Source organism: Manihot esculenta, chromosome 16 (genome assembly GCF_001659605.2).
Source record: "Manihot esculenta cultivar AM560-2 chromosome 16, M.esculenta_v8, whole genome shotgun sequence".
NCBI lineage: Eukaryota > Viridiplantae > Streptophyta > Magnoliopsida > Malpighiales > Euphorbiaceae > Manihot > Manihot esculenta.
Genome location: NC_035176.2, coordinates 1,928,034 through 1,955,022, shown reverse-complemented (window position 1 = coordinate 1,955,022; position 26,989 = coordinate 1,928,034). Strand labels below are relative to the sequence as shown.

The 26,989-nt window shown below is 31.3% G+C and overlaps 2 protein-coding genes across 2 annotated transcripts; both read left to right on the top strand.

Moving 5' to 3' along the window:
- The first annotated feature begins 1,284 nt into the window (after positions 1-1,284).
- LOC110602854 lies at positions 1,285-14,506 on the top strand. Its single transcript, XM_021740436.2, has 15 exons — positions 1,285-2,777; positions 4,376-4,504; positions 4,606-4,796; positions 4,880-5,090; positions 5,205-5,442; positions 5,538-5,688; positions 5,876-6,183; positions 6,536-6,579; positions 11,157-12,446; positions 12,518-12,653; positions 12,748-12,955; positions 13,053-13,263; positions 13,359-13,596; positions 13,719-13,869; positions 14,049-14,506. Exons 1-15 carry the CDS (start codon positions 1,496-1,498, stop codon positions 14,352-14,354), a joined length of 5,094 nt encoding a protein of 1,697 aa, XP_021596128.2. The 5' UTR covers positions 1,285-1,495; the 3' UTR covers positions 14,355-14,506.
- Positions 14,507-15,534: 1,028 nt separating this feature from the next.
- LOC110602855 lies at positions 15,535-26,989 on the top strand. Its single transcript, XM_021740438.2, is given in 14 exon segments — positions 15,535-17,024; positions 17,140-17,272; positions 17,365-17,551; positions 17,717-17,927; positions 19,055-19,292; positions 19,379-19,529; positions 19,612-19,902; positions 23,559-24,906; positions 25,112-25,237; positions 25,341-25,531; positions 25,635-25,845; positions 25,939-26,176; positions 26,405-26,552; positions 26,642-26,989. Coding segments are annotated over 14 exon segments (5,058 nt in total). The 5' UTR covers positions 15,535-15,751; the 3' UTR covers positions 26,954-26,989.

Below are 26,989 nucleotides of genomic sequence, written 5' to 3'. Positions count from 1 at the left end.
GCTGAACCGTTGAACCGCCAGATCTGGTTCAAATCCAAGGGCTAGCATTTGTTAAATTAAAATTAAGAGAAAATTACTTTTTAGTCCCTGAAATATAGCGTAATTAATAAATTCATCCTTCTATTTTTAGAACCCAATACTTTCATCTCTGAGATTTAATTCCGTCAAAATTCAACCTCCTTCCTTTAAATTTTTATGTTAAGTCAATGATTTTGACATGATTAAAAAAAAGAGAATAAATATAATCCAAAAATACCTTATCAATAATAAAATAAAAATTACTATTTAGTTTCTATAGTATAGAAAAATTCGTTATTTAGTTTTTCAATTTTAAAAAATATATTAAAATATTTTTAACATTTTAAAAAGTCTACTAGCTAGTTTCTTTACTGATTTTATCATTAAATGTTTTATTATTTAGTTCCTATAGTTTAAAAAAAATTCTTAGTTAATCTCTCAAATTATTAAAAAGTTTACTAATTAGTCTTTCTATATCAGAGATATTTTAGATTTTTTTTATAATATTTAATGACTAAAATTAACGAAAAAACTAATTAGTAGACTTTTTAAAATATTAGAGGCATTTTAATAAATTTTTCAAAGGGCAAACAGTGATCGACAGTGACAGTATCACAAAAATAATTTCTATTGAATTTTAACTTTGTATTTTTAATAATTTAAAATTTATAAATTTTAATTTTTATTATCTTTACTGAATTTAAATTTTAAATTTTTTGAAATTTTTATTTATTTACGGAGATTGAGTTTGAGATTTTTTTCTTAAATTTTAATAAAATTAAACTTTAGAGATTAAAATATTGAATTTGAAAAATAGAGAAATAAATCTGTTAATTAAATAATATCTTAAGGATGAAAATATATTTTTTCCTTATAATTTTTTTTGAGAGAAACCTATAAATTTATAAAAATTAAATTTCAGGAACTAAAATATTTGGTTCTAAAAAGGATAATTCAATCATTTTTTCTGTCACTAATGATATTTTTGACAGAAAAACTTCTAATTTTGACGGAATTAATGAAAGTGTTGAATTCTAAAAATAAAGAGACGAATTCATTAATTATACTATATCTCATAGACTAAAAAATAATTTTTCCTAAAATTAAAAATAGTCAATCCTCTTCTTTCGATTTATTAAACAATTTTATTATTTAATCCATAAATTTTAACAAACTAATTATTTAATCTTTGATTTCAAACCGGGGGTTTTGTTCGGACAGTGCAATTTCTGTCTCAATCTGGACACGCCGATCTCTAGTTTTAAGCTTCCACATTAAAGGATGGCATTGTCAAAAGAATAAACAGAGACGACCAAGACAAACTAAACAGAGCAAAAGGGTCAACAAGAACAGCTGCTTTCCTCTTCTCTATGAAACAATAACAGATGTCTTCAAAATCAACAAACACAACCCCAAACCCCGAAACCCAAAATCCAAATACTCTGAGACAGGGCAAAAAACCTCTTAGCTAACAATAATGAAAGCTGTAATAACAAGAAGACACCATTTTTACTCCGATCTGCTCTTCTTCACTTTCCTTTCTTTTCTTCTCTTAAGATTTGCTCTCTCTGCAGACACCTTGTTAGCTTCCCAATCTCTCTCTGGCAACCAAAAGCTTCTCTCTTCAAGCCAGATTTTTGAGCTTGGATTCTTCACTCCAGGAAATTCTAACAACTGGTACGTGGGAATATGGTACAGAGACATTCCTAATAGAACATATGTCTGGGTGGCTAACAGAGACAACCCACTTACCAACTCCTCAGGGATATTCAAGATCTCAAATCAAACCATTGTTCTTCTTGATCAAGCTGCTAATCTCATGTGGTCTTCAAATCAAACCAACGCTATCAATCCAGTTATGCAGCTGTTAGATACTGGGAATCTTGTTTTAAGAGAAGCAAATGTGAATGATCAGTATCTATGGCAGAGCTTTGATTATCCAACAGATACTTTACTGCCAGATATGAAGCTGGGTTGGGATCTAAACAAAGGTTTAGACAGGTATATAAGTTCATGGAAGAGTCCAGATGATCCTTCACCAGGTGATTTTTCTTTTAAAATGGAATATCATGGATTCCCAGAAATTTTCTTGTGGGATGATCAGAACAAGAAATACAGAAGCGGGCCATGGAATGGGGAAAGATTCAGTGGAGTACCAGAGATGAATCCTACTGATTCAATGAGCTTTGATTTTGTTACTAACAAAGATGAAGTATTTTACTCATTTCATATATCTACAAAATCGCTGTATTCAAGATTGACTGTTACTTCATCTGGGCAGCTTCAGAGATACACATGGATTCCTGACAGGGAAATATGGAATTCTTTCTGGTACGCACCCAAAGATCAGTGTGATTATTTCATGGAGTGTGGTCCATATGGTGTCTGCGACTCAAATGCCTCCCCAGTCTGCAAGTGCATGAGAGGGTTCGAGCCACAGAACCCACAGGCATGGAGTCTGAGAGATGGGTCTGGTGGGTGTGTCAGGAAAACAGATCTGCAATGCATGAATGATAAATTCTTGCACTTGAAGAACATGAAATTGCCAGATAGCTCAACATCATTTGTGAATATTGCCATGAGTCTTAAAGATTGTGAACTGTTATGCTTGACGAACTGTTCTTGCACGGCTTATGCAAATTCAAATATTAGCAATGGAGGCACAGGTTGTGTGATTTGGATTAATGAGTTATTGGATATGAGACAATATGCAGAAGGTGGTCAAGATGTCTACGTCAGATTGGCTGCTTCTGATATAGGTACGTCCAAAACTGTCTTTTTATTCCTCTTCTGTTGCATTTCTTTAAAAATAATTTACCAAAAATTCTCAATCTAATTAAAGTGGTGACTTGATAAGTAAATTTAAGGATGCATACAAATTTAGTTCCGACTTCACCTTCGTGACGTAGTGGACATGTATGCTTTCTATGATAAGTACACCTATCTGCCCATCCACCCACCCATGAAAACAACATGCCATGCCATGACTCATCGTCCCCATCTCTTTTAATTAGAGTGTAAAATGTGAGGGTAAATTTTCATATTTTTAGTAGATTTATTTGGTGTGAATTTAAATTAATTGTGTCAATTAACTTTAAATATCAAATAATATATATCAAAATAATATTATACTAGTAGGTTATGGTTAAAATTTCTCTAGAAAAAGTAAGTACCACGTTCCTCACACACCCCATGATCATAGCATAGAGTGAATTGGTTACTTGTAGTGTGTCTATAAAATTCTATGGGTGACTCAAGATGCACTCAGAAAAAAGGAAAGGAGAAAACCAAGTGGTTTCTATGAACTCAAGGTAGACTTTGACTGATTTACAGGGACAAAATAAAATGATTTTGTTTATTTCTTTTTCTGTTATCTGCCCTTTCTGTCCACTTGGAATCCACCCATCAGTTGGATTGAAGTCACGCTACTGGTCTCTCACAATTGAGTCTATTTACAAAGTGAATTCCTCACCCCCCCCCCCCCCCAACCCCCAAAAACAAAATTGGAACTTTGTTAAGCCCTCATTTTTACCTACAGTATTGATATAGGACTTATCATTATTTTAGTAGTGCCTTACCTCAAAATTCGTGTAACCCTTAACTCAAACCAATCTCAAATCTAATTAGAGTCAGCTTTGATCTGGTTTAGGCCAAACATGGGTAAAGTGTAAGGGTTGACAGTTGTCTAAATCTTAGTTGGTGGGTAGCTGTGATTAAGGGTGTAGTTGTACATGTAAGCATCGCACTGGCGCCGTACTCTTGCTTGAAAATTATTAATTAGGCGGTGATAATTGATAAAGCAGGTTGTGATTGTTAAGAGCTTTAATATATTTTTAGTTTAGTAGTTTCCAGCAAAAAAAAAAGAAAATTAAAAAGAAAATTTCTTTTTAAGGTAGTAAAGTGGGCCAGATTGGGTATAAAAATTCTTCGGGCATGGCCCGACATCTTTGAATTTGGTTGGATTTCGTTGGCCCGACTTGGCTATCCTTTTCATTTCTCTCTCTTTCAAAATTAATCTCTATTATTCAAATTCAATTCCGAATTTGTTAGTGCTAATGGGCAGGATCACAAATCTCTGGAGTCTCGACCTAATTTGACTTTTCTCAATTTTACTTTTTAGCCCCTCAAATCTTTTTTATAATATTTAACACTTAAAATTAACTAAAAAATTGATTAATATTTTAATATATTTTTTAAAATTAATAAATTAATTAATAAATTTCTATATATCACAGAAACTACATAATAATTTTTTTAAATAATTAATAAATTTCTATATATCCAATGTAGTAAGTTGGATATTTTGTCTGAAGACTATGTGGTAGTAAAATGACTAATTACCCATCTCATTTTTCAGGTAATGGCAGGAGTATACGTAGTCTTATTATTGGGATTTCAGTTGGTGTTGCAGCTCTGCTGCTAGGACTAGTTGGCTGTTTTATCTGCAAGAGAAAGAGGTTGCTCACTGTATGTAAAGAGGAAAAAGGTAAAATTGAATTTCTTGGTCACATTTGACATATATAAAAAATTTATTTCTAATATATTTTAATATGTTAATCTATGAGTTACCATCTCTATAAATTACAGCTATTCAAGAAAGAAGCCAAAACTTGCTGTTAAATGAGGTGGTTATCTCAAGCAAGAAAGATTACTCGGGTGAAAAAGACAAAGATGAGCTTGAACTACCATTGTTCGATTTTGGTACCATTGCAACGGCTACAGAAAACTTCTCCGATGAAAATATGCTCGGAAAAGGAGGTTTTGGTTGTGTTCATAAGGTAAATTCTTGTAATAACACATGCAATGACAGAATATGCATGGAAATGAGTAGTAGCCTAATGCAGACCAAATTTGCTTACAGGGTAGGCTTGTAGAAGGCCAAGAGGTAGCTGTGAAGAGGCTGTCAAAGACTTCTGGACAAGGAATAGAAGAATTCAAGAATGAGGTCAGATTAATTGCCAGGCTTCAACATAGAAATCTTGTTAGACTTCTTGGTTGCTGCATTGAAACGGATGAGAAGATGCTCATTTATGAGTACATGGAACACAGAAGCCTGGATTCTGTTTTATTCAGTTAGTCTCTTTCGATCTCTTCCTAACGAACTTCTGCATGATGATTTTTTTTTCTGTATCAAACGAGTTTGGAGTTTCATGGGCTACTTTGTACGTGTTTGAATATTGTTGCAGATAAATCAAAAAGCTCCTTACTAAATTGGCCAAGGCGTTTCAACATTGTTTGTGGGATTGCTAGAGGACTTCTATACTTGCACCAGGATTCAAGATTTAGAATTATTCATAGGGATCTCAAAGCTAGCAACATTCTACTTGATGGAGAATGGAATCCGAAGATATCAGATTTTGGAATGGCGAGAATATTCGGCGGAGATCAGACAGAAGCAAGTACCAGGAGAGTAGTGGGAACATAGTAAGTATTAATACTAGATTTTCCTAAAATTTCTTCCAATGGTCAACCTCAGTTTCCCATGTTTAATTATTACATTGCTTTACTAATTACTGTAGTGGTTACATGTCTCCTGAGTATGCAATGGATGGGCTCTTCTCAGTGAAATCAGATGTTTTTAGCTTTGGTGTTCTAGTGTTGGAGATTGTAAGTGGCAATAAGAACAGGGGATTTTATCATTCAAACAGTGAACTCAACCTTCTTGGACATGTAAGTACAAGATTATATTTCAACTAATCTTCCAAATGGGCACTTGCACTTCTACATTTTAGCTATATTTTTATCCGCTATGAAAAAATGAGTAACGGAGAACTTATATTATAGCAACGGAGACAGATACAACGGTTTCTAAACGGTTGCTATTGACTTAGAATATTGGAATCTGGCATTCTTGCAGGCATGGAGACTATGGAAAGAAGGAAAAGGGATGGACTTGTTAGATACATCAACTGGCAGTTCATTTTCCTCGAGTGAAGTTCTGAGATGCATACAGGTAGGGCTTTTATGCGTACAAGAACGTGCAGAAGATAGACCAACAATGTCATCTGTGGTCTTGATGTTGAGCAGTGAAACTGCAACAATGCCACAGCCTAAAACCCCTGGGTTTTGCCTGGGAAGGAATCCTTTAGAAACCGATTCATCTTCAGACAAACAAGATGAATCATTCACAGTAAACCAAGTCACGGTTACAGTGCTAGATGCAAGGTAAAGCAAGATTAGATACCTTATCTAGCACACATATATTTGTATATCTCTTCAATTTTTGTTGCATCTGTTGATTAGCAATGCATTTATAAAATTTAAAATGAATTCAGTCCAGCGTTTTAATTTCTCATTTTAGACTTTTATAGCACTTAATGGCTAAAATTAACGGAGAAACTAATTAATAAATTTTTTAATACGTATTTTTTAAAATTAAGAGATTAACTAGTGAGTTTTGTTAAATTTAAAGGACTAAATAGTAGTTTTTCTTTAAAAAAAAATGTTGCCTTAGTGTGTAAAAGATCACAAATCTTTTATCATCAGAAGTGTGGTTGACAACTATGGATTGCTTCAGAATCTCGCTTGAGACCATAGTTCTCGCTTATGGAAGGTATAATGGTGGGACAATAGTAGTTTTGAGACTCTTCCCAGCTCAAATCCCTTGGCCAATTTCCAGATTTTCCTCAAAAACATCAACCATATGAAGTTTGGTCATAAAAACAAAAAAGTGCTGCGCCTGCAAACTAGGAAGATTCATGGGCTCTTGAATTTCAGTAGGTGGCCCCGTTGCCCACTCATTTGATTTCGAGAGACAATTGGGCTTTGGAGATTTGAACTAGGTAGAGTGCTTGGCCAAGATTTGAGGGCTTCTTACTATAATTAACTGCTATCATCAATCCATTAACCATACAATAAATGTAAATTTTTAATTTTTCACAATAAGGATACACGGTTTTTAGGCCCAATCCAAATTTAAGAGTCATACTAAACTAAGCTGAAATTGAAAAAGTTGGTATTATAGAAATTAATCTCAACTTATTTTACGGTTTTGATTTTATTTTTATAGTTAAAATTTTAAATTTACCCTCAAACTATAGAGTAGCAGGTAAAAAAATATTATATTTAATTTTTTTATTTAAAAAATATCATTGATCTGTTATTAAAAAATTAAATAGATCGACAAAAGTATAGTTCATACTTTAAGATTTTTCGGCATCTAAATTGAGCGGAGCATAGTTCACAATTTCATATGACAAGTGATAAATTAGATTTTTAATGATAATTTAGGAAGAAATTTGGATGAAAATGAAATTTAGTACTTTTAACTTTCATTCTCCTTATTCTTTCTTTTCTCTTCGATATGAATTTTTTTTAGTGTTTGTGATTTTTTTAATTTTATTGTATTTTAAAAGAGTATTATCATAATCCTAGACTAAATATAGTTGAATGAGTTTACTCCTAAAGGAAAATATTTTCTTTTATGCCTCAAAATCAGTTTTACACGTACTGTTCTAACAATAACTTTTATAACTCTCTCTCGTTAGATTAGGCGGTGAATTTTTGTGAATAATTTTTAAAATTCATTGTAATTTTTAAATAAAATTAAATAATAAATAATTAGAAATTTGAAAAATTAAACAATATTTTTTCATAGTTAAAATGAAACTTGAGTGTTGAAGAATAAATCTTTTGTTTATTGGGCTTAATTATATAATTTTCCTAATATACACCACAAACCATGCATGGATCCAAAATGCTTTTTTTTTTTTTTTTTTTTTTTTTTTTTTTTTTTTTTTTTTTTTTTTGCATAAACATGCAATTGTTCGCATTTAAAGGCGTTATGGGCCAAACAGAACATCGATCAGGTAAAAGCTCAACAATTTAATATCAAAAACCCAACTAACAATTTAAACCCACCAAAAAAAAAAAAATCAAAGTATAGAAAATTATTTTCTGTTTAAAAAAATAAAATAAAATAAAATAATTTTTCTTTAATTAAAAATTATTTCCTATTAATAAATTTTTTAATAAAAAATATAAAAAATATATTTTTTAAAACAAACGAAAATGAATTTGAATTTTTGAAGGTTGAATTTTTTTTTTTTTTTGAAGAGCTGCAATATATTTCCTTGTGCTATTTGGACAAGAACCAACTCCGTGATTTTGGAATATGGACTTTCCTCTCTACCTCTACGACTGGATTGTCTGTTGATTTTTTTTCCTACACAAATCCAATAGTTTGTATGGAGAAGACTTAAGCTTGAGCTGTATGATGTGATTTTCACTTTTATTATCGTTGATTTCTGCTATGGAGAGGGATTGTCTTAATCGATGAAAATCTAAGGATCTTTCAGCCAACTGAATTGTGGTGGCCGACGCTCAAGTCTAGAGACATAATTTTCAGATTCAGACAGGGCTCAAAATTAATAAAAGTAAAAAGTTCAAAAATTTAATGTTCAAGGTCCAACGACAAATAATAACAAAATTAATAATAATATTTTTATTATAATTAATGTTTTTATATGTTTCTGTAAGTAATTAATGAAAGAGCTTAACTTGAAGAGAATTTATTGATTATTAATCAGCGTATTATACATGTATTTATAGGGCTATAATGATTGGAAGTAATCTACAACAATACGGTTTCTAGAGGCTAACTATGGACAACTGTATAAGATAACAAACGTAGTTGTAACTAACTCTTATGCTTATCATTCTTATGAGGCCCCCTCAATTCAAGGGTTCATGGGAAAGCTTGGATTGTTAAAAGACGCATAAGAGTTTGATGTCGAGCTTTAGACAATAGCTTTGTTAAGATATCAACAATCTGATCTTTAGAGCATATGAATTGAACTTTAACCTTATGTTTGTGTACTTTGTCGCGAACGAAATGGAAATCGACCTCCAAATGCTTGGAACGAGCATGAAAAACTGGATTCACAGAAAGATATGTCGCACCAATGTTATCACACCATAAATTTGGGATAGTGGAGGAGAATATCTTTAAAATGAAAATCACGACCATTAATAGAAGTAACTAAAGACCCACGAGAAGAGATTGAAAGGTTTTTACCATCAACAATTTGTAGAGTAGTGCCATCAATGATGGGGTAGAACGAGCAATAGTTTCCGGATTGGAAGTTAAATGATAATTTGCGCCGGAGTCCACCAACCAAGCTGCTGACATATCAGGTTCAGTCTTTGCCATATTCGCCTGAGGATTAGTTTTTGGTGAAGGACACTGTCGAGAGACATAGCCTGTTCCATTGCAATTAAAATGGACCACTGGAGATGAAGAAGACCCTCGGCCAGAAGTAGAATTATTGTTCCAGTATCCTCCTCGACCAGAATGATTGCCACGACCTCTTGAATATCTTCCACGACCTCTACGTCCAGTACTAACATAATGAGCAGTGGGTGATATTGTTGCAGCAGCATTTACAATTAAGGAATCAACCTTAAGTTGTGTTTCTTCACTAAGCAATAATGCATATAATTCATCAAAAGATATTTTCTGATTACGTGCCTCAATTGCACGAGTGAAAGGGCGATACTCCGATCCTAGCCCTTGGAGAACATCACAGACCAAATTATCTTCCGTAATGGAGCCGTCTTCTAGCGCGCAAAGTTGATCAAAATAGGACTTTGCTTTGCGCATGTAATCGTCAACGGAATTAGTACCTTTGGTTAAATACTTCAATTGTTTTCGCAGCTGCTGTACCTAGAGTAAATTACAGCAAGCTTGTCCCAAGCTTCTTTGGCTGTTTTGCATCGAGTAATCTGATGAAAAATTGATTCAGTGACAGAACAATTTATCCAGCTGCGAACAATTTGGTCTTAACAAAACCAATCAGCATGAGCAAGATTAATTTCTCCAGTTGACGAGAGTTTTGGTGGTGCCGAACTAGTGCCGTCAATATGAGAGGCCAACCAGTGCCGTCAATGACTGGAAGTAATCTATAACAATACGATTTCTAGAGGCTAACTATGGACAGCTGTATAAGATAGCAAACGTAGTTGTAACTAACTCTTATGCTTATCATTCTTATCAATTAATAAAAATTTATATTTAAAATTTAAATATTTTAAAAAATAATTTTAGACTTTAAATAAAATATTCACTTTAAATTAAAATTTTATAATAATATATGAAAATCAGTATTATTATATTTATATGAAATAATAAATTTTTATGTACTTTCTAATTTAAAAAAAATAAAAAAATTAAAGTAAATTATTAATTTAATTTAACTAATAAAGTAAATTAATAATAATATTAATTCTTTAAATTATAATTTTTTACTTTTTCATATAGCTTTCAGATTTTATTTGAAAAAGTACAGTGTTTAATTATATATATTTTTGCGCTTTTATAATTTAAAGACTAAATTAATTTTTTCGTTCTATAATTTAAATGTAAAATTTTAATTTAATTTTTAATGGTAGAAGTATGTAATTTTTAAAATATATAAAAAAAATAAAAAAATAAAAAAAGTGTGAGAAAAGAAGAAAGAGAGACGGAATGAGATAGAGAGAAAAAAAGATAATTACATTGAGAAAAATTTTATCATGCCTCTTTATCTTACTTTGATTTTTTATCAAAATTTTTTATTTATTTATATGAATAAATGTTGAAGGAAGAGAGTTAAACAGAAATATCTAAAGGAAAAGATATGTGTAATTTAATTAAAATAAAGTAAATATGTCTATATATATAAAAATGGAAAAGTTGGAAACCACCTGGAAGATTAAACAAGAAATTTTTTTAAGTTTACTTTTATTTTTTAAAAAAACTTTTTTATTCAACGAAAATAAATATTATATATTAGGACATGACTCTCAAGCTGTCTAACTCAGCTTTGTGCACATTCCCTCGCAATTAGGGAATTTATTAAATTCTTGTTATTTGTCTATTATCATCCATTAAGTCAATAATACGCTGTCTATCTCATTATTATTTATATTTTTATGTAATTTAATAAAAAGTCTGCGCAGATAAAAAAAACCTTCGTAAAAACAAAAAAACTCTGCGGTTGGGAGTAAATAAAGAGCTGGAATTGTTGACTCTGTCCTCACTGGGATATTATAAATATCCCAGTGAGGACAGAGTCAACAATTCCAGCTCTTCATTTACTCCCAACCGCCCCCGAAGATGAATGATATGACGGGAACCCATGCCTCTGTACGCCGCTAAGCTCCGCAGAGTCTACTGAAATTGATCATGGCTGAAGAGCAGCTTCTCTTCATTTTGCTTTTGATTCTGCGTTTCATATTTGCTACGCCCATAGACACCATAACCATAAATCAAACACTTGCAGATGGCAACTTTCTCATCTCCAAAAACAACAGCTTCACCTTGGGATTTTTCACCCCCGGCAGTTCTAGCTATAGATATCTTGGAATTTGGTTCTACAAAGTGCCCAGGCAAACGGTTGTGTGGGTCGCAAATAGGAATAATCCCATCAATGGCTCCTCGGGAGTTGTCTCTATCAACCAATATGGAAACCTCGTTCTCTATAGCAATCTTGAAGAAAAAATCCCAGTATGGTCTACCAATATTTCGGCGGAAGACGCCAGTGCTTCTGAGGCTCAGCTGTTGGATTCAGGAAACTTAGTTTTGGTAAAAACTACAAGTAAAAGAATTGTGTGGCAGAGCTTTGATTATCCAACGAATACTATGCTACGAGGAATGAAATTTGGGTTGGATCAAAGAAGAGGGCTTGACTGGTCATTAACATCATGGAGATCAGCTGATGACCCTGGAAATAGTGAGTACTCAGTCAAGCTCGACCCAAGAGGCTCACCACAGTACTTTTTGTACAAGGGAGAGTCTCGTTACTGGCGCAGCGTTCCATGGCCATGGAGAACAATAGCAAATGTTTACAACTACAGTTTTGTAAACACAAAACATGAAATATACTTCAGCTACAATTACAGTGATCCATCTGTTATTATAAGAATGATGCTGGATGAAGGAGGATTCGTAAAGTGGTTTACTTGGCATGAAATTGAAGCTCGATGGAAGGAGTTCTGGTCAGCACCCAAGTACAGATGTGAATGGTATGGAGTCTGTGGAGCTAACAGCAAATGTGAACCCAACAATGTCAATACATTTGAATGTTCTTGTTTACCTGGTTACGAGCCCAAGTTCCCAAGGGACTGGCATTTAAGAGATGGGTCAGGTGGGTGTGTTAGGAGACGGCTCCAATCTTCGCCGGATTGTGAGAACGGAGATGGGTTTTTGAAAGTGGAACATGTAAAAGTTCCTGATACAACAGCAGCTACTTGGGTGGCTATGGGCATGACACATCTAGATTGTGAACACGAATGCAAGAAGAATTGTTCTTGCTCTGCATTTTCAAGCATACCCATTGCTGGGAAAGGGACTGGTTGTTTGGCTTGGTATGGAGATTTAATGGACATCATAGATCTCTCCGATTACAGTGGATATGATCTGTACATTCGTGTTGATGCATTTGAATTAGGTAACTATGATTCTGTTCTGTTTTTTCTGCAAATTAGATTTTCCCCATTTCACCAAAGGCTACACTTGCAGCTGTGGATGGAAGCAAATCTTATCGTTTCCTTCAAAAGAAGGGAATGCTGGTTGTTGGGATTCCATCTTTAATTTCTGTTTGGCTCGTGATCATCATCTTCATCTATTTCTGGTTCTGGAAGAGGAGAAAAGCAGTGTAAGAACCAAAATTTCCTTACTGTCCTGAGCGTTGTTCATTGTTCTCAGCCTTGAAAAAAAAATATTTTCCTTGCTGGAATTTCTTTTTCCAGGATAAGCAAGAACAGATTGAACAAGAAGATATTTGATTCAAGCATTGGATTAAATAACTATGAAGATTCTTTGGAAGAAAATGGGCTCAGGGGAAGTGGGAACCAACCAAACTTGATATTTTTTGATTTCAGCACAATCCTTGCAGCCACTAACAATTTCTCTGCAACCAACATACTTGGGCAAGGAGGTTTTGGCTCTGTTTATAAGGTAATGCTACGGCTTCTCCGTACATGTTCTGCATAAGCAAAATGGCTGTACATTAGAAATTCATGAGTGACCTTTAATGGCTGCCATATGAATTCAGGGCAAGCTATCTAATGGACAGGAGATAGCAGTAAAAAGAATGTCAAAAAATTCAAAACAAGGTATTAGAGAATTCAAAAATGAAGCTATATTGATTGCAAAGCTGCAGCACAGGAATCTTGTGAAACTTATAGGTTGCTGCATTCAGAAAAAAGAACAGGTGTTAATCTATGAATACTTGCCAAATAAAAGTTTGGATTCATTTCTTTTTGGTAAGTCTATAATAGTTCATTTTTTTGTTATATACACAAAATGAGGTAGAGATCATATGATTTGACAGTAATTCAAGGTTTTTCTTTTTATTCAGATCAAGAAAGAAGATTTCTTTTGGACTGGGAAATGCGCTTCAATATCATTATTGGGATTGCTCGTGGTATCTTATATCTTCATCAAGACTCGAGACTAAGAATTATCCATAGAGATTTAAAAAGTAGCAATATTTTATTGGATGGCGAGATGAACCCAAAAATTTCAGATTTTGGCATGGCTAGATTATTCAGAAGTGATCAAATTCAAGACGTAACGAATAGAGTTGTTGGCACATAGTAAGTACTCTACCAGAAATCAAAAAGAGCAATATAATACAGATTCTTAGACAGCTTTATTTCTGTTTCTATCTATGGACAAAAATGTAAACGCTTATCTTTCTTAATTTTTTTATGTGCAGTGGTTACATGTCACCAGAATATGCAGTATTTGGAAAATTTTCAGTAAAATCCGACGTATTCAGTTTTGGAGTCATATTATTAGAGATTATAAGTGGAAAGAGAAGCAATGGCTTTAACCAAGAGGATACATCCTTGAGCTTGATAGGACATGTATGTGACAAACTTTTATCCCCTTAACTTAGAGAACTGGTACAATGCAACCGTTATATGTCCAATAATTTTACTATAACTATTGATTATGGTGGGTTTCTATAGATTTCTCTGTGCTTAATAGCTCAGCCAACAGCTTGTATCGAAAATTTCTTTGGCTAATGCTACGAATCACACAGGTGTGGGACTTATGGAGAGAAGGCAAAGCACTCGAGATAGTTGATTCATCAATGGAGTCGTCATATAATCATCACGAAGCCATGAGATGCATTCAAATCGGACTGTTATGTGTGCAAGAAAATGCAGCAAACAGACCAACAATGTCAGCTGTTTATCTAATGTTGAGCAGCGAAACAGCTCTTCCTTCTCCTGAACAACCTGCTTTTGTTTTCAGGACATATTACAACACTAGCAACTCAAGAGTACGAGAAGAAGGATCCTGTTCTGTGAAAGAATTGTCAATTACAACTGTTGCAACACGATAGCTGCTGAATTTTTGGATGATATTCTAACTGAGATATGTTGTACATAATTATTAACAAGAAGTTTAGTTGTTCTTGATTTTTAGGATGTGATAATTCTTGATTTTGATTTGTTCTTAAAATTGGACCAACTTGAATACAACATTACGGTTCAATTCTGTATAATATTAAATAATTTTTTTATAATGAAAATATATTTATTTTATATTTATCATATATAATATTAAATAAATATTTTTTATAAATAAAATTTTATTAAATAAAATATTATATATTAAAGTACTGTTTATACTCATCATTATTATATATATACTTTTAACATATAAAAAATTATAATTTATATTAATAATATTAAATAAAATAAAATAATATATATTTTAATATGTAAAGTAATCCGTTTTATAATTTTTATAAAAAATTATATATGTTAATTCCGTTTCTTGTAAATTATTTAAAATATTTAATATTTTTTTATTTATATAAAAAATATACTTATAATATATATTAATTAATTTATTAATCTAACAAAAATTTATGTTTTATATCAATAATATTAAATAAAATAAAATATTATATTTATAATTTTTATATTTTAAATTTTTATTAAATTACATATAAAAATAAAAATGAGAAATAAATAATGAGATTAATAAAAAAAGATATTATTAAAATAAAAAAAATATTTTAAGGGTTATTTTATTAGTTAAATAAAACTGCAAAATTTATATTATAAATTTTAATAATTTTTTATTTTTATTTTAATATTTTTTATTATAATTATGATAAATTAAAAAAATTAATTTTATTATCTAATATTTAAAGCGTTGGATATAAATATAAATTAAAGTAAATATTTAAAATTTTTATTTAATAAGTATTTTGAGAAATAATTCTATTTCGTATAATAGATGAATTATAAATTTTTAATTAAAATAAATAGTTAAATTTAATTAAAATAAATAATTAAAATTAAAGTAAATGTAAAAATATTAATTTTATTATTTAAAATTTTAAGTTTTTAATATAAATAAGTAGTAAAAAATTTTTCAATAGACTTTAATATTATTATAAAAATATATAAATATATTTAATTATTTATTTGTATAAATGCCAAATATATAAACTTCATCTAAGCCTTGTATAATTTAAATCCGTTTTGATAGATAGCAGAACAAAATCAGCCAGCCGACGTCCCTCCCTGTCTGTTATGTAATTGTCTTTTGAGTCAAATCTCATATAATGGAGAATAACATGTGGCACCTAAACTGGGTTTGCAGATGTTTGTTAGGTGTCTAGAAGTTGTAGACAGAGAAGCTTACAGTTGGCAATTTTTGACTAACATCTAGTCTCTGTCAAGCAGCAAAACATATAGTTTACTGAAAATTTATTTCAAGCAAATCATGGCTTCCCGAGATCTGTTTTTTCAGTCTTTCCTTCTATTCATCCTCTTCTCGTTTTGTGTCTCCGACGACACACTTCAGGCAACCCAAATGATCAAAGATGGCAACTTCTTGATCTCTAAGGAAAATACTTTCGCTTTAGGATTTTTCAGCCCCGGCAGTTCTAGCTATAGGTATCTCGGAATTTGGTTCCATAAAATACCGGAACAAACTGTGGTGTGGGTAGCAAACAGGAACTTTCCAATCCATGGCTTCTCAGGCATTCTCTCAATTAATCCACATGGAAACCTCGCTATCCATGCTGATCATGAACAAAAATTGCAGGTATGGTCGACCAATGTTTCAGTGGAAGCAACAGAGAGTTGTACGGCTCAGCTGTTGGATTCAGGGAATCTGGTTTTGGTCCAGGGTAGAAGCAAAAGAATTGTGTGGCAAAGTTTTGATTATCCGACAGATACCATAATAAAAGGAATGAAATTGGGGATAAACTGGAGACAAGGTTTGGACTGGTCCCTAACCTCATGGAGATCAGCAGATGACCCAGGAACAGGGAACTACTCGGCTAAGGTTGAAACAAGTGGCTCACCACAGTACTTTATATATAACGGTGATAAGCGTCGTTGGCGAAGTGTCTCATGGCCATGGCCATGGAAAACGTTACCGAATTTGTCCAACTACAGTTTTGTTAACAATCAAGACGAGATATATTTTACCTTTTCTGGAGATTTAAATTCTAGTATAGTGAGAATCAGGATGGATTACTCAGGATTGATCAAGTGGAGCATATGGCATGAAGGTGACGGCCAATGGAAGGAGTTCTGGTCGGCACCCAAGTCTCTTTGTGATTTTTATGGATACTGTGGTGCTTACAGTAACTGTTATCTTAGCAATGGTCTCACTTTTGAATGCTCCTGTTTACCTGGTTATGAACCCAAGTCCCCAAGGGACTGGCGTCTAAGAGACGGCTCAGGTGGGTGTGTAAGGAAGCGACTTGAATCTTCGTCACTGTGTGGGAATGGAGAAGGGTTTGTGAAAGTGGAACATGTTAAGCTTCCTGATAGTTCTGCAGCAGTTTGGGTGGACATGAGTATGAGTCGGTCGGATTGTGAACAAGAATGTAAGAGAAATTGCTCCTGTGCTGCATATGCAAGCATACCAATTGCTGGGAAAGGGATGGGTTGTCTGGCTTGGTATGGAGCATTAATAGATACAATAAATTTTGAGGATCAAAGCAAGAATGATCTGTATGTTCGTGTTGATGCTCTTGAATTAGGTATTAAACAAAGTTTAAACAATTTTCTTTTTCCTATTGATTTTTACATGAATGTTTGATTCACTGCTTCTTTGAAAGTAATGCTCTGTTCTTTTTTCATTCATGTATGATGAAGCTGAGCTTGCAAGGAGCTCAAAAGGATTTCTTGAAACAAAGGGGATGGTAGCCATTTTGGTATTTTCTTCTGTTTCAGCATGGTTTGTCATAAGCATATTTGTTTATTTGTGGCTCTATAACAGGAGAAAAGGGTAAGAAACAAAGTGGATAATCTGTGGCTTTCCATGATCAATTGTTCTGCTGAGATTTGATTCGAACAAGTTTTTGCTTCATCCTTCTCTAGGACAACGAGGGAGACAAGGAACAAAAGATTAGTATATTCCATTGACACATTGCCGGAAGATGGGCTTAGTGGAATTGAAAGTCATCCACACTTGGAATTCTTTTGTTTCAGTGCTATACTTCATGCCACTAACAATTTCTCCCCAGCTAACATTCTTGGACAGGGTGGTTTTGGCCCAGTTTATAAGGTAGACTCCCTGAATACCTGATGTCTGAATGGATTTTATCTGTTCTGTTTCAATTTGTGTTGCTGTTCTTTGTTTTTCTCTCAAATTCATTATGAGGTTCTGGGTAATAGATTGGCTTTTAGTTTGATTATTTACTGCAAGCTTGTTCTTGTGATATGAGTTTAGGGTCTGCTGCCTAATGGGCAAGAGGTTGCTGTAAAAAGATTATCTAAAAATTCCAGACAAGGAGTAGAAGAATTTAAAAATGAAGTTATGTTGATCGCCAAGCTTCAACACAGGAATCTTGTTAAACTTCTTGGATGCTGCATTGAGAAAGAAGAACAGATGTTAGTTTATGAATACTTGCCAAACAAAAGTTTGGACTCATTTCTTTTTGGTAAGGCTCTTTTCCATAGCTCTAAGATTCTAACTATATAAAAATATTGATTTTTTAAAAAAATCTATCAAGTGATTGTCTTATTGTACTTACATAGAGGAATATGTTAAATTTAGTTTCGACTATAAGAATCTTTAACCACAGACACAAAATTTTAAAAAATTACATTTTCATTGAATTGAATTATATAATTCATCATAGAAAGACTTCCCTGTTTATAATAGAAGATTCAATATACAAATGGTACAATATCATAAATTTAGGGATTCTCCACTTATAATAGAAATAAACCAAATTCCTCCATTTTAGGAATATATAAATATATATTATTCTATTTATTTAGGAATATAAATTTTATAATCAAATAGGAATAATTTTTCATAATAATTTTTTTTATGAAAATTCTAACACTCTCCTTGATGAGATTCTACTAGAAACCAACAACTTTCTTATAACTGATTACAAACAATAATTCATGAGCATGTCCAAAAACACTCCCACAAAGGCACTCGCACAAAGTATGAAAATACAAACTAATCCTTAAAATCACATTTTTCTCTCCAAAGGTAATAACGATAAGGAAACACCAATACAAAACAACTCATAAAATTAAACAAATTACATCAATCGAACACAAACGTAGGTGTAAACAGTAGCCATAAACAATACCAATGAATAATATCGATGAACAGTATCGATGAATAGTACCGTGAATAGTGTTGATAAGTAATACCCAAATCTAAATAATACAAGAAAATTTACGTAGTTCGGCTATAAAAGTCTACATACACATATACAAAACCTCAAAATTCTACATCTTTATTAACTTAGATATATTACTAATAATACAAAAACTTCTCTATCTATAATGAAAAATTCAAAATATATATGATACGACACTATAAATTAAATGATTTCCCACCTATAATAGAAATATATCAAATCCCTTTATTTTAAGAATATATAAACATATATTATCATATTTACTTAGGAATACAAATAATTGAAATAACTTTTCAAAACACTCCCCTTATTATAGCATGAAATCTCATCAATTCTAATAGAATATAAATAAGGTATTTAGATTACATCATTTAGCTCCAAATGTTTTCTGAATTTTTTTACAGATGAAACAAGGAGTTTTCTTTTGGATTGGAAAAAACGCTTCAATATTATCATTGGCATTGCTCGTGGTATATTATATCTTCATCAAGACTCGAGTTTAAGAATTATTCATAGAGATTTAAAATGCAGCAACATTCTACTAGATGGTGACATGAATCCAAAAATTTCTGATTTTGGGATGGCCAGAACATTCATAAATGACCAACTTCATGACAAGACAAATCGAGTTGTGGGAACTTAGTAAGTACCAATTCATTCATTTAAAAGAAACTCTCTTCACATGAAAAGAACATTAAGACTAATCTTTCACGGTTTTTCTTATGCAGCGGTTATATGTCACCAGAGTATGCTGTATTTGGAAAATTTTCAATAAAATCTGATGTATTTAGTTTTGGAGTTATCTTGTTGGAGATTATAAGTGGCAAGAAGAGTAATGGTTTCAATGTGGAGGATGCTTCACTAAGCTTGATAGGACATGTAAGCTTCTCCACACATATGACTTCAAATTAACTTGAATACTTATATTATTATTCACATTTCCTATATATGAATCGCATAGGTCTGGGAATTATGGAGTGAAGACAAGGCATTAGAACTCGTAGATTCATCGTTAAAGGATTCATATGTTACAAATGAAGTGTTGAGATGCATTCAAATCGGACTCTTATGTGTGCAAGAAGATGCTATAGACAGACCAACCATGTTAGTAGTTGTTCTCATGTTGAACAGTGAGATGGCTCTTCCTTCGCCAAAACAACCTGCATTTATATTTAGAAAATCCATTAACAATTCTAACTCAACTGTTGGAGAAGAAGGATCATGTTCTGTAAATGAATTGACAATTACAGGAGTCGTTACTCGCTAAAAGCTTCCCACAGCAGCTACAATTATTTCTTCTGTTTATTAATCCAAGTGGGCTGAATTCTTCTCAAACGTGAAGGTCAGTTATTACATGATTGAATGCAAATCTGACTTTTTGGCCTTCATTTATCTTCTTTTCTAACCGTGTTGAATATTGATGTCTATTAATAATTCATTTTCCTAGTTGGGCAACAATCTCTTTATTACATGTCTTCTCTACTACTCTCTTGGTTTTCTCCACAATTATTGGTGTCTACTATGCTGTGGATCCCAATGCAAACTCCCAAGGTTTTTTTCTTCCATTATTGGTGTATACGATATATCCTGACGATCCTAATGAAATGAGAAAAATTCTTATTTAATTAGTTCGGTTCAAATTAAAAAATTTGACTGGGTTGCATTAATTTAAAATTTTAATTTAATTTTTTATTTATTTTGATAAAATTTGATTTTTAATTTTAAAATTTTTAATTATTTTAATTCGCTTTAATTTTAATTTAAAAAAATAAAAAAAATCAAAGCGAATTAATTAGTGATAATAATATATTATTTTTAATAATTTAGAGTGATTATATCATATTAACATTAAAATATTTTAATTAAATTTTAAAATATTAAAAATAAAGTGTAAAAAATAAAAAAATTTTATTAAAAATTTAAATCGATTAAATTGAACCGAATCAAATTAATTTGATTTAATTTAATTTTTATCAAAATCGATTTGATTTGATTTTTATAAATATTAAAATTTTGATTTTTGATTTATTTAATTTAGTTCGATTTTAAATCAAACCGACCGAATGCACACTTTTACATTTAATCATCTAATATATATTGAATTTTATTATAATTGATTAAGTTATGTAAAATAAATTATAATTTATGTTAAAAAATATATTTCACCCTTTGATTTGAATTAATAGTTACGCATTAATATATTTTGATAGTTTAATTAGAACTAATTTCTTATTCTAATAGTAAAATGAGATTTTTCATAAATAAATATTAGTGTTTGAATTCAATTATCATGAATGGTATAATTTGTTAGTAAAAAAAAAATAGAATAAGGTTTTAGATATAATATTATCCTTAAGAAAATTATGCCATTGTTATATTGCTACTAGACAAATAAGATAAACAAACAGAAAATTATATGAAATGAAGATTGTGGTAGTGAATTTTATATCTCCATATGGACATATGAACCTTACATTTTTGTAAAAAATAAATAAATTAAAATTATTTAATTATAATAAATTATAATAATTCAGCTTTAATAACTTGATTGTTTACACTTGATTTTATTAAAAACTCTATTTTACTTTCTATTAAACTTTAATTATTTATATTTATTTATTTTTTATATAAATTATTTGAATAAAGTAAAATTTTAGTTTATAATATTTTATGTAATTAGTTCTATAAATTCTTTAATTATTTTATTCTTTATCACAATTAATATTTTTTATGATAATTTTTAATCAATTATATATATTTATTTTATGTAATTATTTAAATGAACAAAAATATATAATATTTATTAATTAGATTATATTAAATATAATTTTAAAAAATTATTAAATCAATAAAGTAACACTATTGTGAGATAATAAAAGTTTTTTTACATAATATTTTATTATGAATTTATATATATATTTATACATTTTTTTACAATGATTTATTTTATTGTTTAAACATATTTTTATGTGATAGTTACTCAATTTTTATAAATATATTTTTAACATTCTATTTATTATTAAAATAAAAGATATAATAATTTTTTAATAATAAAATATAATAAAATTTTTATTACGATATAATAATATATTATATTAAAAAATAATAAAAAATTAAAAAATATTAAAAAATTAATAATCATCAATATAATAAATTATATTTTTTATAATGTGACAGACCACTATCAAAATGTGGGAATTACAGGCTTTTAAATTTCTTAACACTTTTATCCTTTTTTAAAATGGGATAATAAACAACTCTTCACTTCCTATATCTAACATAAATTGATATTTTAATGCACAATTAAGAATTATTATATATTAATATAATATAATTTAAGTTAATAAAAGAAATCATTTTGATTTAGATACTACAACTTTTATATATATATATAATATCTGGCATAAGTTGAGATTTTAATTAATAAATTATATTGTATTAATGTAAAATAATTAATAACTATTAATTAAAATATCAGTGTATGTCGATTTTGATTAAAGGATTTCTTCTTTGGAGGATTTGGATTTTAATAACTTTAGTTTAATACCAACTCTCCAATTAGTGCAGAATTAAGGCTTAATTCATGTTTACTTGTTGAAAGCTAATTTCTAATATCAAATTATTCATTTATAATTAGGGGTGTTCGGTATTCGGTTCAAATAGAAAAAACCAACTGAATTGAATTAATTTAAAAATTCAGTTCGATTTTTTATTCATTTCGGTTCGGTTCAATTTTTAATTTTAAAAATTTTAATTATTTCGGTTGGGTTCGATTTTAATCAGAAAAAAATCAAAAAAATCAAATCGAACTGAACTGATTAGTAATAATAGTATATTATTTTTAATAATATAGAGAGATTAGATTATTAAAATATTTCAATTAAATTTTAAAATACTAAAAATAAAGGGTAAAAAATGAAAGATTTATTAAAAATTTAAATTGATCAAACCAAACTAAATTGAATTAAATCAGATCGGTTCAGTTCAATTTGATTTTTGATTAAAATCAGTTCGGTTCGATTGTTATAAAATATCAAAATTTTAATTTTCAATTTATTCGGTTTGGTTGTGAACTGAACTGACCCAATACTTAGATGTATTTATAACCACAGAATCTCATAAAAATTTCCATTCAAATTTGGATGTGCATACAAATTTTTCACAAAGTCTCAACGATTGTCTTTTTCTTTCTGTTGAAATAAAGACATAATACTAGAATTTCACGCATTCATAATCACAATATTATATAAACAAAAACAAATATAGACGCAAGAAATTTAAAGTGATTTGAATGTGAGATATCTACATCAACTGATAAGGGAGTATAAAATTTCACTGTAATAAAAAACTGAAATAAAATCTCTTAAGACTTTCAAAATTTTAATTTTTTAAAAATCTCATGTAATATAAGATAGAAAAAAAAAAATTATTTATACACCTTCGTATTACGAGGGAGGGCTTTCTGCTTTCAATACAGATTCTCATTATTTATCCGAGGTGGAATTTTCGGGTCGAATCAGATTTCAGTCCATAAAAGATAATATCCAAAATTCAAGCAATCTTTTACAGGTGAAAATGTAGAGTTCTATTGAGTGAATGCAGTGGTTAGTGGTTAGCAACAGAGACAGATTTGTCCAACTTGACATAAAGAGTGGCCGCTGGGCCATGCCTATCCTCTTAACTAGGATTTATCCCCATCACATTTCTGTCAGTTAGGCCTTATTCCAGCAAATTGCATGATTTGAAATGAAAACTTCTATTGACCTTTTGATCATTTTCTTTTTATTTTTTAGATTTTAACAATTCCACTAGCAGCCTGTGCCAAGTTCTGTTAACTTGTGTAGATGACAAAGACAAGTCATGAGGTCCACTTCAATTCCAGGTTCTTTGAATTTCCCATCATAAAAGGTAACTGCCATTAACAATCTCTTCCCAGTGAGATTGGAAAAGTGTTGACTGTCCAAAACCCGACATCAAACCATGGATGCTAAAAGACTCTTCTTGCATCCTTTGCTCATGGTCCATCATCTATTCATCTTATGTTCTTCGTCAGTTGACACCATTGCCAGAAACCAAACCATCAAAGAAGGCCAGCTTCTAATCTCTAAAGAAAATCATTTCGCTTTAGGATTTTTTAGCCCTGGCAGTTCCAGACACAGATATCTTGGAATATGGTTCCATAAAATACCAGAACAAACAGTTGTGTGGGTGGCAAACAGGAACAATCCAATCACTGGTTCCTCAGGAGTTCTCTCAGTTAACGATAATGGAGATCTCGTTCTCTATGGTGATCATGAACAAATCTTTCCAGTATGGTCTGCAAATGTTTCTGTGGAAGTAGCAGATGGTTGTGAAGCTCAGCTTTTAGACACTGGGAATTTGATTTTATTCCAGGGAACAAGAAGAAACAAAAGAATTCTGTGGCAAAGCTTTGATTATCCCACAAACACACTTCTACAAGGAATGAAAATTGGTCTGAACAAGAAAACAGGTTTTGAATGGTTCCTAACTTCTTGGAAATCACCACATGATCCAGCTACTGGGAACTATTCATTTAAGCTCAACCCAAGTGGCTCACCAGAGTTTTATCTATACAAGGGTGGCAACCAGTATTGGAGAAGCATCCCATGGCCTTGGAGAACTAATGCAGATGCCTACAATAACAGTTTTATTAACAATCTTGAAGACAAATACTATACGTTCTCTGTTGACTACTCTTCTGTTATCATAAGATTAGTAATGGAGGATTCAGGATCGCTCAAGCGGCTAACTTGGCATGAAAACGACAGCCAATGGAAAGAGTACTGGTCTGCACCTAAGCACAAGTGTGACTCTTTTGGGCAATGTGGTCCTTACAGTTTGTGTGATCCTTATAATTTTACTAACTATGAGTGTGCTTGTTTACCTGGCTATGAGCCCAAGTTCCCATGGGACTGGCGTCTAAGAGATGGCTCAGGTGGGTGCGTCAGGAAGCGACTGAAATCTTCCTCAGTTTGTGGACATGAAGAAGGGTTTGTGAAACTGTCAAATGTTAAGACTCCTGTTGCTTCAGCAGCTGTCTGGGTGGATATGAGTATGAGTCGGATGAACTGCGAAAAAAACTGCAAGAACAATTGTTCTTGCTCTGCATATGCAAGTATACCAATTGCTGGGAAAGGAACTGGTTGTTTAGCATGGTACGGCGAGTTAATGGACACAATAGACCATACATATTATGGATATGATCTCTATGTTCGTGTAGATGCTATGGAATTAGGTATATCATTCTTATCTAGACTCGATCCACGACGGAACCAAAATACAAATGAGTGGGTCCAATGAACCCATCTACTATTATGTCTTGGGTCCACCTACACTGGATCTAAGCAAGTTTTTTAAATTTAAAGCCTCATATCATCCATTAAAAAACCAGTGAGTTTGTTATGCACTAATTTCTTTTAATTTTTCCCACTTATATGCAGCTGAAAGAGCAAAAAAATCATACCCTTCTCTTAAAATGAAGGGAAGGCTGCCCATTTTTGTACTGTCTATTGCTCCTGTATGGTTTTTCCTTACAATATTCACCTGTTTGTGGCTGAAGAGAAGAGGTAAGAAAAAAACAACCTTTGTCCTCTGTTTTGCATTAGTGTCTTCTGGGGAGAATTTAGATTAAGCATCTGATTGAAATATTGCAATATTTTTGAAAAACAGTGAAGAAAAGGAGCAGAAAATCAGTTGATTCAGTCTCTGGTTGCAAAGATATTTTTACTACAAACGAGCTACTGGACAGTAATAAGCATCAAGATTTGGCCTTTTTAAGTCTCAACACCATATTAGTTGCCACTAACAATTTATCTTCAGCTAATAAAATAGGACAAGGTGGTTTTGGCTCTGTTTATAAGGTAAAGTATCCCTCAAAATCTTTTAATCTGAAGGGCTTTCTCTGTTTTATTGAAATGTTCTGTGCAATCATACAGGCTTTAAGTTGACTGAAAATGGTTGCAGGGTCGGCTAAGTAATGGACAGGACATAGCTGTAAAAAGACTATCTAAAAATTCAGGGCAAGGAAAAGAAGAGTTTAAAAATGAAGTTATGTTAATTGCTAAACTTCAACATCGGAATCTTGTGAAACTATTAGGATGTTGCATTCAGGGAGAAGAACGGATTTTAATTTATGAATACTTGCCGAATGGAAGCTTAGACTTGTTTCTTTTTGGTAAGTCTTTTTATGATTCTATTCACTATTTTTTATTCTACAGAATACATTATTTAAAGTTAATTCGTGTAAATGTTTTCAAATTTTATGTAGATCAGGTAAGAAAGTCATACTTGAATTGGAATAAACGCTTTAGTATTATTGTTGGTATTGCTCGTGGAATTTTGTATCTTCATGAAGACTCGAGGCTCAGAGTTATTCATAGGGATTTAAAAGGTAGCAATATCCTTTTAGATGCGGAGATGAACCCAAAAATTTCAGATTTTGGATTGGCGAAAGTACTCAAAGGTGACCAGACTCAATGCAAGACAAGCAGAGTTGTTGGGACTTAGTGAGTAGTCTTTTATTATATTACACAACTCTTGATTTGAATACAGTAAAATCTCCCGAGCTCATTTGAAATAAATTATTTGTAGGAAAAAAATTTAAATGAATATTTATAGAATCAAAACTAATTGAATTCTTTCATGTAAACATGATAATTTGAAAAAAAAAAAAGAATTGAATTCATATAAATTTTTTAATTACACATGTGGAGTTAATGTTCTTTCTTTTACAGTGGCTATATGTCACCCGAGTATGCAATATTCGGAAGATTTTCTATCAAGTCAGATGTCTTTAGTTTTGGAGTTGTATTACTAGAGATTGTAAGTGGCAAGAAAAACAATGGTTTCACTCAGGATGTTTCTCAGAGCTTGATAGGACATGTAAGTGATGGAAACTTGAAGCAGCCTATAATAACAAATAGCTTATAAACACAAGCATGTAATAAGAATTGGTTACCCGTGTTCCCCAGGTGTGGGAGCTATGGAGAGAAGACAGACCACTGGAGACTGTTGATTGGTCATTGAAAGATTCATACAATCTTGATGAAGCTTTGAGATGCATTCATGTGGGACTCTTGTGTGTTCAAGAAAATGCATTGGACAGACCAACTATGTTACAAGTTGTTCTAATGCTGAGTAGTGAGATTGCTCTTCCTTCTCCTAAACAGCCTGCCTTCATCTTCAGAAAATCTTGCAGCAATTCTAATTCTTCAGTAGTAGGGGAAGATGGATCTGCATGTTCTATTAATGATGTGACGATTACAGCAGTTACCACTCGCTAATTTCAATTTATAAAAGATTTATTATTGGTTAGTGCA